Source organism: Humulus lupulus, chromosome 2 (assembly GCF_963169125.1).
Source record: "Humulus lupulus chromosome 2, drHumLupu1.1, whole genome shotgun sequence".
NCBI classification, from domain to species: Eukaryota; Viridiplantae; Streptophyta; class Magnoliopsida; order Rosales; family Cannabaceae; genus Humulus; species Humulus lupulus.
This window is the reverse complement of record NC_084794.1, coordinates 226,033,936-226,053,207: the sequence shown is the minus strand read 5'-3', so window position 1 is coordinate 226,053,207 and position 19,272 is coordinate 226,033,936. Positions and strand designations below refer to the sequence as shown.

Genomic DNA, 19,272 nt, shown 5'->3' with positions numbered 1-19,272 from the left:
GTGTTAGTTTTATTTAGAAATTATTATATTTTTAATTATTATTTAAATTTTAAATAAATAAATAATTTCATATATTATAAAAGAATGGCACAAACATATTTAAAAAAAATTAAGTCAAAATATTGTCTATTGTTTTAAAATAAATAAATAATATCATAACTTTTATTTTAAAAAATTGTTAAACTAAAATTCTGTTAGATACACACTTTTTACATATAAAAATATAATATATTCTAGTTTCAAAGTAAATAATTTGATGTTGTCTATTATTTTGAAATTTAGTGTTGATAATAATTTAATTTTTTGTATTTTTTATATTTTGATTTATATATTATATATGGTAATTTTAATTTTAAAATTAAATAATTTTTTTAAATATTCAATATAATAAAATATTAAGAAATTATAAATTAAAAGAACGTATTTAAAAAGTTTATTTGATCAAATTTTAATTATTTAATTAAATAAATTAAGTGAACAAAATTTATATATTAATATATATTATTGAGTTAATGGCTAGAGTAATTAAAATAAGTAATTTCTCATTAAGAAAACTAAACAAAAAAATAAGAAATATGTATATTTGTGTCTTATGTGACTATTATATATATATTTGGATAAACAAAATATATTAAGTGACAAAATAAATAATTAATAAAAGAAATAAAATAATAAATTTAAACACATAGATGTTTTTTTGTTATAGTTTTTAAACCATAATTGATAGAGTAATTTAAATAATTTAATATGAAATTTTAAAATATGTTATTAGAAATTATTATGGCTCATTTATTTTATTTTTTTATTTTCAATTTATTTACATTATTTAGATGACTTTATTATTATTTTTTTAATTTATTTACCTTATTTAGATGAGTTTAAAACTAACGGTAAAGAAAACAATAAAAAAAAAGTTAAATCAAACGGAAACCAACAATTTCCATTAAACTCACATTTATAATATATAAATATATGAATAATAATATGGACACCCAAAATATACACCAGAACATTATACACATTGAGATGACGCTATGTTTTAAAACAGTGGGTCTTATCTGAAATAAATGTAATTGATTGGAAGAAACTGTCATGTCATTGTGTGTAATGTTTGCTAGAGATATATATTATATTCAATGGAAATAGTAAAACCAAAGATACAACTATATGCAAAATGTGACAATAGACAAGATGATAGATAAATAAGTGTTACAACTCTATTATAAAAATACAAGTAAATAGAAATAGAAGAAGATAAGACAAAAGCAATAGGGGAAAAAAGAAATAACAAGAACAAAAAGCAAAACTCTCTCACTCACACAACTGAAGCGAAGAGCATTGGAGATCATCAACTTGAACAAGGTTTACAACCTTTGTCCAAAAGATTATTTTCTCCTATCTCAAGAACTAAGGGATTCTCTCAATATTGGAAATAGCTCTCTAGAATAATAAAGCATTTTAGTGTATTTCTAGCCAAGTGTTCTAGTGGATAGAAAAAGAGTTGTCTTACAAGTGAGCATTAGGCTCCTATTTATAGAGTTTGAGATACTCTTTGAATTTCAAATTCCACCAACCTCCATGGTTGTTACCAATGTTTTAATTGGATGTTTATGAAATTGAAATGGAGATTCGGGAGTTACTTGGGATGTTAGAATCGATCAAATTGGAAAAAATTGAAAAGAGAAATTGGTTGTCAACACCCCTGATCACGGCCACTGGCCACTGTCCCCCAGGCCGCGGCCAGGGATTATCAGTGGTCGCGGCCACAACTCCAATTTCAACAACAAAATTTTCAACTTTTCCAAAACGTCACAAACTCTTTCCCACATGATTTTGTAATCTCCATACACCTAATGGGAGATAAAGACATGTCTCCAACAGCCATATTTCATAATGGCTTTGCGAAATCCAAACTCAAATGTGTAACGCACAATCTACACATTATTAGATAATATTTGGGAGTTACAAATTTGTAACTGATTATGTAATTCCAAAATATGTCACATTTGGGCACACATGTGTCCAATTTTGTGACTCTCAATAATATATTACAAGGTGTGACAAATCACACTTGTGTGACAAATCATATTTTGTCACATTATTTAATCGAACATTATATTATGTAAAATAATATAACATTTCCTCACTTAGATTAAATAATCACATTTTGTAACACTTATTTAATCAATCAAACATTATATTAAAATATAATATTCCCTCTCTTGATTAAATAATCACTCTCTATAGAAACATTTGCATTGGTGCATAAAATAAAAAGTCTTTCGACTTGAATTTGACCTTATTGTAATTATCACAAAGTTTGTTGAAATTTTGGTTGTCGAAGCATTGAACCATTATTCCTTGATAACAAATCGGTGATAACACACCGTTTAACGCCCAAACGTGACTTCCACTTAGCAGTTATCGTAGTATAGATCGGGCGGTCGATTCCACAAGGAGGCAAAGAAATAAAGTTAATCAATAAATAAATGTTAGAGATATATAATTTGAGGAAAATAGAATAAGTGATATTTTTGTTGTTTTTGAAATTTAAAGATTAGAAATAAAGATAGAATAAAGTGTGATGTAACAATAGGTAACAAATAGGAAGGATCAAGAGTCACCAATATGCATACTTATTTATTTTGATCTTTGATTCACAAAAGTTACACAAATGAGAAGTTCACATCCCAACTATTCATTTGGAAGATTTAACATTGAAGCACAAATATGTTTTACAAAAATGTATTCAAGTGATTATTATTCTTTACCATGGAAAGATGAGATAAATCTTATGAGAAATCTAAAAATGACATTATACCATTGGCAATAATGCAATAAAAGATTGGAAATAAAACCTAATACAAATATTACTTTTACTATTTATAAAATACATAGAAAGAGCATGACTAATTCAATATAGATTTTAGCAAAAGTACATATTTATGAGTGAGATGGAAAAAATGATAAAGATATTATCTATATTATTTTTACTAATTTGATAATACATAGAAAGTGCATGACAAAATCTACATACTATTAGTAAACATAAATATAGATAATAAGATGAAGAAGTAGAGATGAAAGAAAATAAATCACTAAAATATATAAACTTTAAGCACATGGTGAATCAAAAATACCAAACAAAGTCATAGTGCATATAGGATCATCCTAACTTTCCCAAGAATGTTAGCCTATTATGCTAGACATTCTCATGAAATTCTAGAGAGAAAATATGATAAATGAAACTAAAATTTGGTAGAGTTTTGCTACCTAAAATTACATACAAAATATGAAATGAGAGTCCCTATTTATAGAGGGAGAAATGGACTAAAAAGAAATTAAACAACAATTTGGGGTTTACAAAATAAATCTGAAATATTAATAATAAAATATGATTTTGAAAAATCAAATCTTATTAGAAATATTAACCTAGTTATTTTGGTGTATGGTCAAAATGCCATTTTTCTAAAACACAAAAAAAGATAATATTTAAAGCTCAAAATGGCAATTTTGCAAGGCCCAATACCCACAAAATATGGGTTGAAGGTGGCTGGTGGCAGATGTGGGTTTTGACCCATTCCCAGCCAATGAGGATGTGCCACGTAGGCATTGGCTGGGAGAGGAGAAGGCTGAGGCGAGTTTGGGCTTTAGCTGGGTTGTCACGTTGGAGATTTGGATGGGCTGTTTGGAGGAGCTGAAGAGAGTTGGGCTTACTGTGTTGGGTTGCTAGAGTTGGTTTACGTTGAAGGAGTCTTGGCTCTTTGAAGAAGGCTTGGACGTTGAAGGAGGAGCTTGGCTGCATGGCTGAAGCTATGTTGAAGTGCTGCTGAGACACATGGCGCGAGGACAAGGTGCCACATGGCGCTGAAGGTGGAGAAAGAGGCCAAGCGGGCCTGGGCTGATTTGGGCCAAGTTTCTTCAAAAATGCCACAATTTCCACTATATTTTCAATTCTAATTCTTTCCTTTTTGCTTTCTTTTTTTTTCTTTGTTTCCAAGTGCCAAAATACACTTTATTTTCTGCAAAATATAAATAAATTAAATTAAAATCACATATTTCCAATGTAAGAATATATCACATTAATTCCATGAAAATATTAATTAAAACTTAATTTATTTTGACAATTAAAATAAACAAATGTGCATTTTTCACCACTAATCATACACACACATTTTCTATGTTCACTTGAGACCTCAATGTCTCGCTTTTGTACTGTTAATGGCCATGTTCGCATTCCATTCATAGAGTTTTCTTGAGAATGACTCCCAATTCTCATGAGGGGCGGCACCACTCCTAGGTCAATATAGGTAGAACTCTTACAGTATTTTGTTACCCTAAAATACTTGTCTTTTCAAGACCGAGTTCTATTAAAAAACCTTTCAGTTTTAACCATCATTTTGGTAACACACTAGTACTCATATATCATATGGGACAAAATTTGAGTACTACTACTATTCACTTGATTGACTTGTTATTACCTATTGAACCTAATACTAGTTTGGTTACTAGTATTAAGATAGGTTACCATCAATTGTGAATCTCTTTAGGGAGTCTAAGTCCCACCCGTTGAGATGTAGACATGATTCCATTTGAGTCATTTCTTTTCTCATGTATGCACTCTTAAACACTCTCATTATTTTATTCAAACTTTGTTGCTAGCTATAGTTTGATTAAAATAGTTGCACGATTAAAATAGTGATTTGATCATAGTCAACACCCCCACTATTTTATACTTAAATATCCAAGATAAACATTTTCCTTGAATATTAATTCTAGAAACCTCTTTGTTTCTGAAATTCTCCTCTATGTGTTTAAATTGACTCCTTGAATCAAAATATTACAAACAATAACTTTAGACACCAAGCACGTCTAGATTTATCCATTATGTACACACATAGCCAAAGTGATTTAGAATGTGGAATTTCAAATCACATATTTAATAGGATGACCAAATTAATCAATTATTATCAACAAAATAAATTGAATAACTTTGGAGCATCACCCCCACATTTCTCCCATAGTGATAATAAAATATCACTTTAAAATATAAATCTCTTCATTTCTATTAAGTCTTTTATCCTCCAAGATAAATCTAGACTTATAATTCTCAAAGTTCATCATGAGTCCTCAAGCCACATGATAATCTCACAATAGATCAAAATAAACAAAACTTCAATGTTAGTTTATTTTGACTCATTTACTTGCAAAAGCAAGACACATTTCTTTGAAAGTAACTTTCATTTGGTTGTTTTCTTTTATATATTTCACGAAATAAAATATGTGAACATAAATGTCATGTGAAAATTTCTCAAACAAATAATTACTAATTTTCACTTTTAGTTGTCTAAATATCTCAAAATCACTTAAACAACTTTTGTACTTTTGTGTATTTCTTAAGAGTCTCTTTGAGATTCTTTTGAAAACACAAATTTTACTTCCATTGATTTTCTCACAATAGATCAAAATAAACAAAACTTCAATGTTAGTTTATTTTGACTCATTTACTTGCAAAAGCAAGACACATTTCTTTGAAAGTAACTTTCATTTGGTTGTTTTCTTTTATATATTTCACGAAATAAAATATGTGAACATAAATGTCATGTGAAAATTTCTCAAACAAATAATTACTAATTTTCACTTTTAGTTGTCTAAATATCTCAAAATCACTTAAACAACTTTTGTACTTTTGTGTATTTCTTAAGAGTCTCTTTGAGATTCTTTTGAAAACACAAATTTTACATCCATTGATTTTCTCATCAAAATCAATTTGAAGATGTTAATTTTTAAATACTTTAAATCAAAGAAAATAAACTATCATTGATTTATTTAAACACTTTAATTTCTTATGTTTTAGTTTAAAATTATCTCCTCATTGAGATTAATTTAAACATATCACAATTTTTAACTAAAATGAATAAAGTTCTCTTTAATCTATTCATTATTGGTGTAAAGATTAAAATTGCTTCTCCAATTTTGCAATGTCTTCTCATTGAGACATTAAATATTTAAGAATTATTGTCACTAAATAATTCTCAAATATATTTCATTTGACCACACTCTAGACTCCAAGTTTATTGAGTCAATATGTCATCCCACAATTTTTGAATCCACATTGATCCATTTTTCTTGCAATAGTAAGACATGACCATTAAAAGATGTAACCCCTTTAGGTTCATCTTTTCTTATCTCATAAAATGAGATGCTCATCTTTTAAATTAGAAAATTTTAAATTCTCAAATAATTTTTTTATTCGCAAATCACATACTAACAATAATATAGGATAAAACCTATTAACATCTTACAAATATTTGCATGAATATATTTCAATATAATTTCACATAATTGTCAACACATACAACTTATATCATACTAACATGACTCTTTATTAATATGTAAACATAAATTACAAACACATATGATTTCACAAATCTATTTTACAAAATCAATATATTTATATATGTCATATAAAACTCATAAAATTGTCATTCTAATAATTTCCTATTATCACAAAATAAAACAAGTATATAACATGCTAACATATTACTCAATAATCTACTAGATTATTTACATAATATGTTAATTAATCAAATATAGCAAGAACTCAAAATGTTGAATTATCTTCTAATCTAACTACTATATTTGCAAAAGTAAAGGAGATTAGAAAACAATAAACCTCATTTATAAAATTTTCTTATTTCTCAGTTCTATCACTATATGAAAGCTATTAGATCTTCCAAGAAAACCAAAGAAGAACATTACCTTATATTACCATATTTTCAAAGTTGGATCCTTACAAGTTCTCTATGATTTTTCCTTCCATTGAAAAGGAAAGTAAGTTTTTGAATGTTAGATATATATATATATATATATTATATTCAATGGAAATGGTAAAACCAAAGATACAACTCTATGCAAAAGGTTACAATAGGCAAGATGATAGATAAATAAGTATTACAACTCTATTACAAAAATACAAGTAAATAGAAATAGAATAAGAGAAGACAAAAGCAATAGTAGAAAAAAGAAATAACAAGAACAAAAAGCAAAACTCTCTCACTCACACAACCAAAGTGAAGAGCATTGGAGATCACTAACTTGAACAAGGTTTACAACCTTTGTCCAAAAGTTTATTTCCCTCTATCTCAAGCACTAAGGGATTCCCTCAATATTTGAAATAGCTCTCTGGAATAACCAAGCATTTTGGTATATTTCTAGCCAAGTACTCTAGTGGATAGAAAAATATTTGTCTTACAATTGAGCATTAGGCTCCTATTTATAGAGTTTGAGATACCCTTTGAATTTAAAAATCCACCAACCTCCATGGTTGTTATCAATGTTTAATTGGAAGTTTATGGAATTAAAATGGAGATTTGGTAGTTACTTGGGATGTTAGAATCGTTCAAATTGAAAGAAAAAAAAATGAAAAGAGAAATTGGTAGTTAGCACCCCTAGTCGCGGCCAGGAGTATCATTGGTCGAGGTCACTGGCCTCTGTCTGTCCCCCAGGCTACGGCCAGGGATTATCAGTGGTCGTGGCCACAGCTCCAATTTCAGTAACAAAATTTTTTATTTTTCCAAAACGTCTAAAACTATTTCTCACATGATTTGTAACCCCCATACACCTAATGGAAGTTAAAAACATGTCTCCAACAGCCATATTTCATAATGATTTTTTGAAATCCAAACTCAAATGTGTAGCACACAATCTACATATTATTGGGTAATATTTTAGAGTTACAAATTTGTAACTAATTTTGTAATTCTAAAATATGTCATATTGGGCACATACATGCATCCAATTTTGTAACTCTCAATAATATGTTACAAGATGTGACAAATCATATTGTCACATTATTTAATTTAACATTATATTATTTAAAATAATATAACAAAATATGTGCATATATTGTGAGGGCACATATCATTACCCATATATATATATATATATATAGAGAGAGAGAGAGAGAGAGAGAGAGAGAAAGGGTAATAGTATGGTGTGCTCACTATAAATATATATAGAGGGATTATTTAAGTAGTTAATTGGAATTTGAGAGAATCTCACCTCAAAATACTCACAAACTACGCAATGTTATTAGTACTTGACAGATGAATTTTTTAAATATTTTAGTGTTAGTAATGTTGCTAACTTGTGAAATTGGAGTCAAGATTTTCTCCTTAGGTGATATTGGTTTTTCTATTTTTTATTATGTAATAGGTGATGGTATACATGTTTCTTAGTAAGGCTGCAACCTCCCACTAGGGAACTTCTAGAAGGATATTTTAAGCAATTTGATCTTATTGGGAACCAAAAAAATTAAAGTTAAGTGAGTGACCTAACAAGGAGTTAGATCTATGATGGTTATAATGGTTTGAATTCTAGTCAATGTATATTTATATATATATATATATATGTGTGGTGGTGGAATATTTTAGATCTTGAGACAGCTATATCCAGTTGTTGCTGGTTTGGTTCTTAGTGAGATCCAACATTTAATGGTTGGAAGAAAACCAAAGTAATGACCACAATAAAACACATGACATTATCATATATATGCTAGTAGATCTTTATATAATATAAATATTGGTAAGTGGGCTCATCTCTGAGTCTAACACTATACATTTTTTTTAAATGAGTCCAACACTATTCAGTGATTTAACTAGTTTACATATTTATAAAAAGGAAACAGAATGAATGAAAAGGGGTGCCACTACTACCACACCCACATGAATGGTGCCCTTTTCTTTCTTTAATATTTTTTTTTTTAAAAAAAAGTTAAAATTGAAAAGGAATAATTTCTAAGTAAGGAGTTACTTTGGGTTCTGTTTTTCTTTTTTGTACCATAATTGTGTAAATAATTGGGGTTGAATGAAGGAACCTTTTTGGGTACGTGTAAATTAACAAATATTAACATTCAACCTCCATTAATAACACTTTTGCTAAAAAACTATCATTAATGATGGTGCAAACGTCAACCACTCACATGGAATATTTGATCAGATATACATGAAATCATTATTTTAAATATATATATATATTTACCAAAAGAAAAGAAAGCAAAATGAAAAATGTTGTGAAAATAAGACAACTTTAGGTGGTCATCTTATCATCAGGTTCCAAATGGGCCTAATAATTACGTACACAATTGTTTTGATAAAAAAGCTAAGCTAATCTAACGAAACTCTTTTAACAAATCTTAAGTAAATAAATGTTTGGTTTTGAAACATTTTTTTACGTCATAATATACTTTAGAATATTTGACTAGTTATCATTGTCATTCAATATATTCCAAACGAATCCCTTTCTCTTTTAATTGAACTTATTTAAAAAAAAATTAAAACAGCACCATTCCATTGTTGGGTGGGTTAATTAAAGGTATTTGAATGCGCATTAAAACTCATTTTTTTAAAATGAGAATAAATTAGATTATGTGCCACTTTTAATTTCTAATAAATATCCGATTCTACTACTTTCTGTTTTTAGTTGATCTATACAATCTTCATGATTTTTATTTATATATATTGTAGGGTTTTTATATCTATATTTTAATTATTTAATTCTAAATCGTATGATTAATAGACAAATTAATTAGTTTATGTGCTACTTTTAATCTCTCATAAATACTTCTGTTACTTTCTGTTTTTATTTTATTTATACAATTTGGATCGGATTGACCAAACTAAATTTATTGTCAGATCAATAAATTAATTAATTAGATTATGTGTAAAATCTAAAATCTATATTTATAGGTAAATTACATAAATAAATATAAGGTTTACACTTTTTTTTGGACATGTGTTTTGGTCTATATGTTTTGTAAAATAGTTAAAATATAACTCTAAATTCAATTTTGATGAAGAAAAAATTGAATATAACAATACAGTTTTTAAGCAGAATAATTTTATTGAATAATTTGTTAAAAAACAAAGACCAAACAGATAATGGAAAAAAATACCGATACAAAAAAATATAAACCCTTAAATATATATTACAACAATTTAAGGGTTCATATTTTAAATTACTATATTGGTATTTTTATAGATAATAATAAAAAATGCGTTATTTTCTACGCCGAATACTTTATAGTATGAATCGATTGATTTAAGCTAATAAAGAATGAATGAATTGTAGTTGTTTAAGGGTATGACCATTCAAATCTAATCTAATACTATGTTATAATTATATCTTATATTATATAATTTAATGTCGATAGTGTGTAGCCGATTTGACCACATAGGAAGTGCCATACTTTATCATCATAATATAATAATTCAATTACCACCACCCAATAATAATAATTATTGTTATTATCATTCACATTACTTGCTAAGCTCCATATTTTATAAAAATAAATATAAAATATCTAATCTCATTCGTTATTATTTTATTTTTTCCTGAAATATGTGTACCATGAAAATTAATTTCCCTACTAAATTAATTTTTTTTTAAAAAAACACATTATTGGTCCTTATTACTATATGTACACATTATTCCCAAAATCCTTTTTTGGAAATTCTACAAAATAAAACTGATTTCATCATTATTATCTTCATTTGATTGATTTCACATGTTGATTAAATAAAATAATTAAATTAATAAAAAAAAGCACAATAGCCTTAAAAGAGGAAAAAAAAAAGTTCCGTGTGTACAATTTCGCAAAAATAGTTGTGTATGTTAGAAGAAAAAGTAGTAAGGTGAAACATACACCGTTAGATCTACTGACTAATATTCGTCAAAGATGATCAAAGATCAATTTACAGATAGACCAAGCCCTAGGTCCCACGGTCTTCTAAACCGGAACAAAAGGCCGGACCAACGGAGTAGAGTCGTAACAGAAAGGAGCCGCCGGATGCTGCCACTTTTTGAAGACGATCGGCTTCTCCGGCTCGCTACTCTGGCGGAGACGCTGATGATGATCGTCTCTAGATTTATTATCCACCGTCCGATCGAGCGCCTTGGGAGAAGAGGGAGAAACGAGCGGCGAGAGTAAGGGAATCGCGACGTTCCAATCGGATACGGGGCTGATCTGTAAGGAAGCCGGAGCTCGTCGCTGAAGGCGGCTCGGTTGGCGGTGGGTTCCGGGGACAGAGCTAGGTCTAGATACCTCCGCCATGGAAATGATCGAGTGAGTTCGTGGATCGTTGTGAGACTCGGAAGAAGAAAGAAGAGATTGAATGGTTTTGATTTGAGTTTGGGGGCTGAGGTTGAGAAGCATATATATATGATAGGGCTTTGAGCTTTGGGCATGTGGAGTGCACGGATTCAAGTGGGGCCAATTAAAGAGGGTCGGAAAAGGAGAATCGGACCTCAATATGGGTCTTAGTTGTCACACGCGCCTCGGCTCGGATCGGCTTATGGCTGCCTAGTTGGCTGCATAGGATTCCTTTTACTCACACTATATCCTTATTACTCATTATCATTAAATATGAAAGTTTTTTTTTTATAGTATATATAGTTTTGAAAAAAAAAATATGGGCTTCTTCATATTTGTGATTGTCTTTTTTGCTAATCAACTAATTAACATAACTTAAATAAATTATAATAAGAAGACACTAATTTTAGGATAGGTTATTAATTAACCCTGGTCCATCAGTTGATTGTATTAGGATGTGAGAAAACTAGAAGGTTTCAAGCTCCTGTGAAGTTCAGGCAGCTCTTGGCAATGCTTTGTGTTGACATTGAGAACTCATCAACGATATAAGGTTGGAAAAATCAAAACTTAATATTAGAACTACGTAGAAAGAATTTAAAAAAAAAAACTTGGATAAGAAAAGTGCAGAACAACAATGGTGGAAATGCTCGTATATTTACACAATAACCTTAGTATACTGTTGACTGCGTTTTTAGCCAATGACGTGAGAACGTCAATAACGACAAGCCTTCAAGAGAAATAAAAACGACAACAGACGGTATAAACAAGAAAAGTAAATAACACAGGAGATTTTTATAGTGGTTCAGCCCCGATTGTCGGTAATAGCCTAATCCACTTAGAGTTGTAATTTATAGATCCGTACTCAAGATCAGATGGACTGAGCCAACTGAGTTTCTTCAGTACAGATTGCAAAAATACAAGAATTCTCTCTTATTTCAGCACTTTCTCTCTCTAGAATAGACAGTCCCAATTTTCTCTCTCTAGAAAGAAGCAGCTCAAGGACCCCTCTCTCATCCCATAAGCTCTCTATTTATAGGCCTGGGATCCTCAACTGATATCCCTTTATGATAGGGATATTTTATTATATTTATTACATTTAAACATTCAAAATTCGAAATGTAACAAACCCCCCATTTGTGGGAAGAATGAGAGATTCCCGCGTATGTTGTTGAAGCTGTCTCTGGAAATCTTGACTTAGTCTCCTCTAGCTAGTTGATCCACCTCCTACTGACCACTCATGCAAGTGTTGGTCGGACGTGCATGGTGGTAGGACATGTTTTCGTGGGTTAAACGTGCATGGTGGTAGGACATGCACTTCTCTCCTCTAACATGGCACTCTCCTCTAGCATGCCATGTTCCTCCTTAAACCAATCTCCTTGGCTTCTCCTCGGACCAAGGTGGTCCGAGGCAACCTCCTTGGCACCTCACCTTGGACAACATTGAGGCAACCTCCTCCATAACATCTCACCTTGGACAAGATCAAGGCATTCTCCTTTAGCATCTCCCAAACATGTCCGATCGAACATTGTATAGGCTCTCCTTATCAAAATCTAAGTCTCCTTCCTCTTGCATGAGACTCCTCCTCCTTAGCTACTTACCTTGGACACGTTCGAGCCAACACTTAGGAAACCTTGGGAGGCTTGCCTCCTACACACCCTTGGGGTCTCTTAGGACCACATCCTCCTTGGGGTCTCCTAAGACCACTTTCTCCTTGGGGTTTCCTAAGAGCACTCCCTCCCTTGGGGTCTCCTAAGACCACATCCTCCTTGGGGTCTCCTAGGACCACTCCCCTTAGCTCTCCTAGAATGCATTCTCCTTAGCCTCCTAGGATGCATTCTCCAATTTTTGGGTATAACATATACAATCATTTTTCCAACCCATTTAGCCTCACGGGTGGAGATCTATTCATAGGAGAGCTCTAATGGCGCATAATACATTGTGGTCCCTAGGGACCAAAAGTGTAATGCCCCAAAATTCCTAATAAGGTTTAGGACCTTTATTAGAAGGCCGGGAGGGCCATAATTGATTTATTATGTCATTAAATGATTATATGCATGTTTATGTGAATTATATTACAATATGATGATAAATGCATGCATATGGGTCCATTTTTAATTATAAGGGCATTTTGGTAATTTGGCCCATTGAGGGCATAATTGTGTATTTTCATGCATGTGGGTGAATTATGATTAATACCACATTATATGTGGATTTGTTCGAGCCATTCGGCATGAGACGATCTCAGAATGTAAGTTATCGGTCTGGTCATAACGGGGTTAGTTTTGGGGCTCGGGGTGAGTCTCGGGGTGATTAGAACATTGTCGGAAATTAATGGATAATGGGTTGTGATTTATTAACATTTGGGAATATTGGGAATTGGAGGACATTAATTATGATTAGCGGGATTAGATGGGAAAGGACAATTTTACCCTTGGGGGCTGTTAAGGAAAGAAGATAAGCCTAGGGGCATTTTGGTCTTTTGACCTAAAGGATATATATCACCTTAAGAAGCTTTAGGCAGCAGAAAAACAGAGCACCTCCTCTTCCTTCAAACCGATCATCATTCCCTCTTCCTTTTCTTTGAATTTTGAAGCTCAAGTTTGAGGATTTTAGTGTGGGAATCAAGGCTTGAGGGTTTGGGCTTGTGTTCAGCCATAGAGGAGGATTCAATTCGGATTCAAGGTAAGGTTTTAGTTCAATTTTCTGGTTCTTACTCTGTTTTTGGAGTTAGTTTTGAGTTAGAACTTTTGATTATAGAATTGAGTAATTGGTTTGGTTTTAGATGGTTTAAGGCTTGGGTTTTTTTGGTTATCTGTTGGACAAGTTGTGGTAAGTGTTGGGAACTTTGATTTGTGTTGTTGGAGATGTTTAGTGAGGTTTTGAATTGGGTTCGAAGAGGAAAAACAGGGGTTTTTGGCTGGGTTTTAGATGGGGTCGCGGCTCTGTTCTAGAGCGCTGCGGCCAAGCTCGATGAAGAAGCAGGAGGGTGCAAGAAGGTCGTTGGGCTGCGACATGGGAAAGGTAGGGCCGCGGCCCGTGTTGGGGATTGAAGGTTGGCGCCTCTGTTTGGGGAGGCGGGCCGCGGCATTGTGGATGTAGGGCCGCGACCCTTAGTGACATTTTTGGCTAGAAATGTGTTTTGATCAAGGGAACTTAAACCTTAGGCCTCGGGATCGTTCCCACTATCCAGTTTAGTGGGATTTGTTGTCCCGGAGGCTAGGTCTTGGTCCGGGAACCTTTATTATTGATTTTATTGATGGAATCTCATATATTGGTTATGACTAGGTGACCGCTAAGGGATAAAAGGATTGATCGTTCTCAAAGGTCGTTCAATTATTATTTTTCGCTCGAACCAGAGGTAAGAAAATTGCACCCATTATGTGATGCATGTGATGCACGAGAAACATGTGGTTACGGTATGCCACGAATGTTGAATATGAGATTGATCAGAACTCGAGTCTCTGTGTTTGTGCATGATCCTAATTATGCTAGCAATTGTTAAGTAAGCATGTTGAATGCCCTACATTCAGATATTTGACATATGATATATGCCTGGTAGCATTGCTTACTTTGTGGCACTGACCTACTAGTCAAAATCGGCAATGGTGTCAGAACCAATTGTGAAGCTGTGACTTACTAGTCAAGTTCAACAGTAGTACTAAGCACTGGTCGTGTGTTATTGACCTAAGAGTCATGAGTGGCATAAGCGTCATGAACGCAAAGCCGATAAAATATTAGATCTAATCGACATCTGCATTGAATGACTCATCATGATCATTAATGTCGAACCGACCTCAAGTTCAATGAAAACTAAAAGTGCTTGTCTAGTCTAACGGCTAGTTACTTAGAGCCAGAGTCGGAAAAACTAAGGTCACCTACACGTCACATGGCTAGGAGGGTATGGGACCTCAGAGATTGACTTACTAGTCATCTAACCGAGATTGACTTACTAGTCATCTAATCGAGATAGACTTACTAGTCATCTGACCAAGATTGACTTACTAGTCATCTAACCGAGATAGACTTACTAGTCATATACCTCAAAGTGAGAGACTTACTAGTCATCTACTCAGTGTGCAGGACTCCACAACATTTATTTGAACTTATTTGCATGAGTGATTAAGGTTATTACTACTAGGGATGTACTTTATGATTTGATGACATGTTATTACTGTTCATGAGCATATTGAGTTTTCTTGTTGGGCTTTGGCTCATGGGTGCTACGTGGTGCAGGTAAAGGCAAAAGAAAGCTGGACCATCCTTGAGTTGAAGAGCTTAGGTGACGATGTGTACATATGTAGCTGCTCGACCGCCATGGCCGAGGGTTGAAAGAGGAACTAAGGTTAAACCCTATTTTGCCACTTGGATCGGCTAGTTGTAAACATTTTCTTATAATTAACCTTTAAATTATATTTTTGGGATCCCAATGTATACAGTAAAATTTTTAGTGAGATGTTATATCTTAACCAAAAAATTTAAATCCTAAACCGCTAATCATACTTAGTTACACGATTGTGACCAAATGACTAGGTTAGTAAGTTTAGCACTGTTTAAAAATGCACACCATAATGGTCTCTGGAGTTTAAGGCATTACAACTTGGTATCAGAGCGAGCCAATGTTAAGGGTTCCTGAAGACAAGCTGGGCATGTAGAATCTTCATTGAAGACTGCTTCACTCAGGGAATGGTAACTATTTCTGTAGTTATGTGTTTAATTGCTTAAATAGAATGTAAATGCTTTACCTGCACATTGTAGTAGGGAGCATGAGATTCTGTTAGAGCCTGGCTCTTGACTATATGATTACCTGCTCCGTGATTATATAAATGTGATATTTTCATGCTGGAGTTGGAGGCATGGTAGGTATGTTGGAAGAGCAGGGATTATGGTTGATGTATGAATGCTATGGGCATGTGTTTAGTATTGCAATGGTTTGTGAATGTGATGTGGTATGATTGTTCCCGTGGGGAAAGCTCTTGATATGCTCATCATGATTAATGAGTCAAGTTATTGACTGCAGATTCAATCAAAAGGTATGTATCCAAGGCAGATAATGAGGCCTGGTGGTGGTTATACTTAGGCTGGGAGTTTCAGCCAGGGGTTGAGTTCTTCATCTACCCCTCAGAATTTCCAACAGGTGCTTACAGATGTTCAATTAAGATTGCAGAGGCAGGAGGAAGAGATCAGGTGTTTGAAGCAACAACGGAATCTGTCAGGGAACACCTCTTCCTTTGTTGTGCCAGGAGAGCACCAATTTTGGCTCAGCCTAGGGTTGAGAACAGATGGTAATTCCTTTGTGGAAGATTCCAGGAGTTTTACCCTCCAGTCTTCGAGGGAGGCCTAGATCCATTCAGAGCTAAGCAATGGGTGGGTATGATCAGTTCCATTCTCGATAGTATGGGGCTGGTAGGTCACGATAGGGTGATCTATTCGACATATGTATTGCAGGATGATGCCCGGACATGGTGGGAGGTAGTATCCTAGACGCGAGACACAGCTGTGATGGATTAGAAAGAATTTAGGCAGCTGTTCAATGAAAGTTATTACTGTGATGCGGCCCAGACTACAAAGATGAATGAGTTTATGAACATGGTTCAGGGCAATGCAACAGTAACCGAGTATGTTAGCAAATTCAATGGGTTGCCCAAGTTCGTTGTTAACATGGTACCCACAGATGCAGCTCGAAAGAAAAAGTTTATTCAGGGATTGAATCCTGGAATAGCTCGGGCCATTAGAGTTGCCCCAATGCATGAAATCTCTATTGGGTTTTATGCCCTTATAAAACCATGTCGGACATGTAGCACGATTTCATATTATCAATAAAAGTAGTAGAAATAATTTAGTTTGACAACCGTATTGCTTGCTTGTTTTATTACATGATTATTGAAATACTACAAACATTTATAAAATCTTGAACATATGGATAGTTACAATTATAGTGACTAGGTCACAGTGGATTATAGTTGTAATTATATGTTCAAAGAACGAGTCCTAAGATTAGATCAGTGCATTGGATTTTCACTGATTAGGCAATCTACGATATGATCTACTTACACATTCAGGGTGTGATGTCTTGTCCAAGGCATCGACCAAGTAGATAAGATCGGATGTATTTAGTTACATTGGACTAGGACCGATATTGATTATTGATTGATAAATAAGTATCGTTGTTATCAAATCTAATCAATGTCACAACGTTGACCATATATTAAGTCGATCTTAATTCTGAGTGATAATAATCTTCTAATTATATTATTTAAATCTTTTGACGTGTTCGTTACCAGCTTACCCTACGGTCTAGCCCATACTTACATCTTAGAGATTTATTAGTGTAATTGAGTGGGAGTATTATTCATAGATATGAAATCTATAACGTCTGTATGAGAAGTGAAAAGATGATTTCCTTAATAGCTTTGTTCAAAAGGTTAAATGATTGAGATGATATTTCTGTGATTAAGTTCACGGAAATATCATTTATAAGGAACTTAGTGGGAGTTAAGGATAAAATACTGATGAGGGGTAAAACGGTAATTTGCACCCAACTCGTTAGTAAGTCATCGATAGACGATTGACTGATTGTAATGGTTATAACAATGGATAACGTATTTATGGTTTTGAAAATACGTTCTATGAATTCAAGAGTTCAATTCCGAGTCTATAGTGGAGTCACGAGGAATTAATAAGGTAGTGAAATTATTCGTAAATAAATTCACGGTAACTTGTTGGAGCTTGATTTCATGGATCCATGGTCCCCGCATCACCTTTGAGCAAATCATCTAGAATGTCTCAATTAATTGATTTAATTATCAATTAGGATTTTTAAAGTTGACTAGGTCAATTTTGGAAAATTTACAGAGATATGAGATTTAGAGAATAAAAGAGAATCTTTGGGTAAATTTATTAATATTGATAAATTGGTATCAATATAAATAAATAATATTAAATTAAGTTTCAAATTATAATTAGTTAATTTGAACAATGATTTAATTAATTAATTAAAAAATAAATAAATAAAAGGTTTTGAATTTAGGCCCAGTTGGGATTTAAATTCAAAACAAAGAGATTGGGCCCAAGTCCATTTATGGCAGCCCAAGGCTTTTATTTTTGTTTATTATTTTTAATTAATTTAAATTTAAATAAATCTCATTAAGTTGCCTATATAAGGAATATGATATCTAGGGTTTTCATAAGCAAGGGAGTTTCAGCTGATTGGTAAGTGAAAACCTAGACAGTCTAACATTTCTTGGCCACTCTCTCTTCTTCTTCTCTTCAAGATCTCTATCTCATGTGTTGAGAACCAGCCCACACTAGTTCTAGGTTGATCAAAGGCTTGGTGAGGAAGACTGTGTTGTTGATCTTGTTCAATCTCTTGATAATACTCTGCTACAGAAAGGAATCAAGGGTTAGAGAGATTGAAGGATGGAGTTGTTCCAGTTCCGCTGCGTAATGTAAGTTTTTACTTTACTCTGTATTTGTATCGATTTCAGTATTTGTATCAATTTCATAGGAGCATGTTCTAGGAATTTGCATGTTTGTTTGATAATATGTAAATTGCATAAAAATAAATGAAGATCCTGGAATGAGTTTTTCCTACAATTGGCCTCAGAGCCATAGGTTGCTAGTTTATTTTCATGAATGAACATGTATGAAATTGATTGATATGTTAGGTATTAATTGGATGGTACATGTTATTAGTGCATGTGTTATGTTTTCTTTTGTAAATTTAGCAATAATTTGGTTGTTTTTGGCTTGTTTTGGATTTAAAAACTGCACAGATTTTAAAAAAAAAAAAAAAAAAATTGGACTATTTTTTGCAGTGTATGTGCTGGGCATGCATGGAGCCGCCGTCGGGACCCGGCCGTACGGACGCCGTACGGACGTCCGTGCGGCGTCGGTGCCGAAACCCGCGCGCGGCATTTTTTCGCAAAAAATAAAATAAAATAAATAAATAAATATTTTTTAAATTAGATATTTTGTGCAGTTAGGTTGAAAATATTTAAAATTGATTATCTGATAATTTTATAGATATTTTTTCTTTTTAAAATATTTTGAATTTGTTATTTGATAATCATGACATTTTAAGATTTTTTTTTATTTTGTTATAAATAAAATATTAAAATTAG

The 19,272-nt window shown here is 32.5% G+C and overlaps 1 protein-coding gene across 1 annotated transcript; it reads right to left on the bottom strand.

Moving 5' to 3' along the window:
- Nucleotides 1–10,622: 10,622 nt before the first annotated feature.
- LOC133819011 (uncharacterized protein At4g14450, chloroplastic-like) lies at nucleotides 10,623–11,202 on the bottom strand. Its single transcript, XM_062252151.1, has one exon. It carries the CDS (start codon nucleotides 11,111–11,113, stop codon nucleotides 10,790–10,792), a length of 324 nt encoding a protein of 107 aa, XP_062108135.1. The 5' UTR covers nucleotides 11,114–11,202; the 3' UTR covers nucleotides 10,623–10,789.
- Between the last annotated feature and the right edge of the window lie 8,070 nt (nucleotides 11,203–19,272).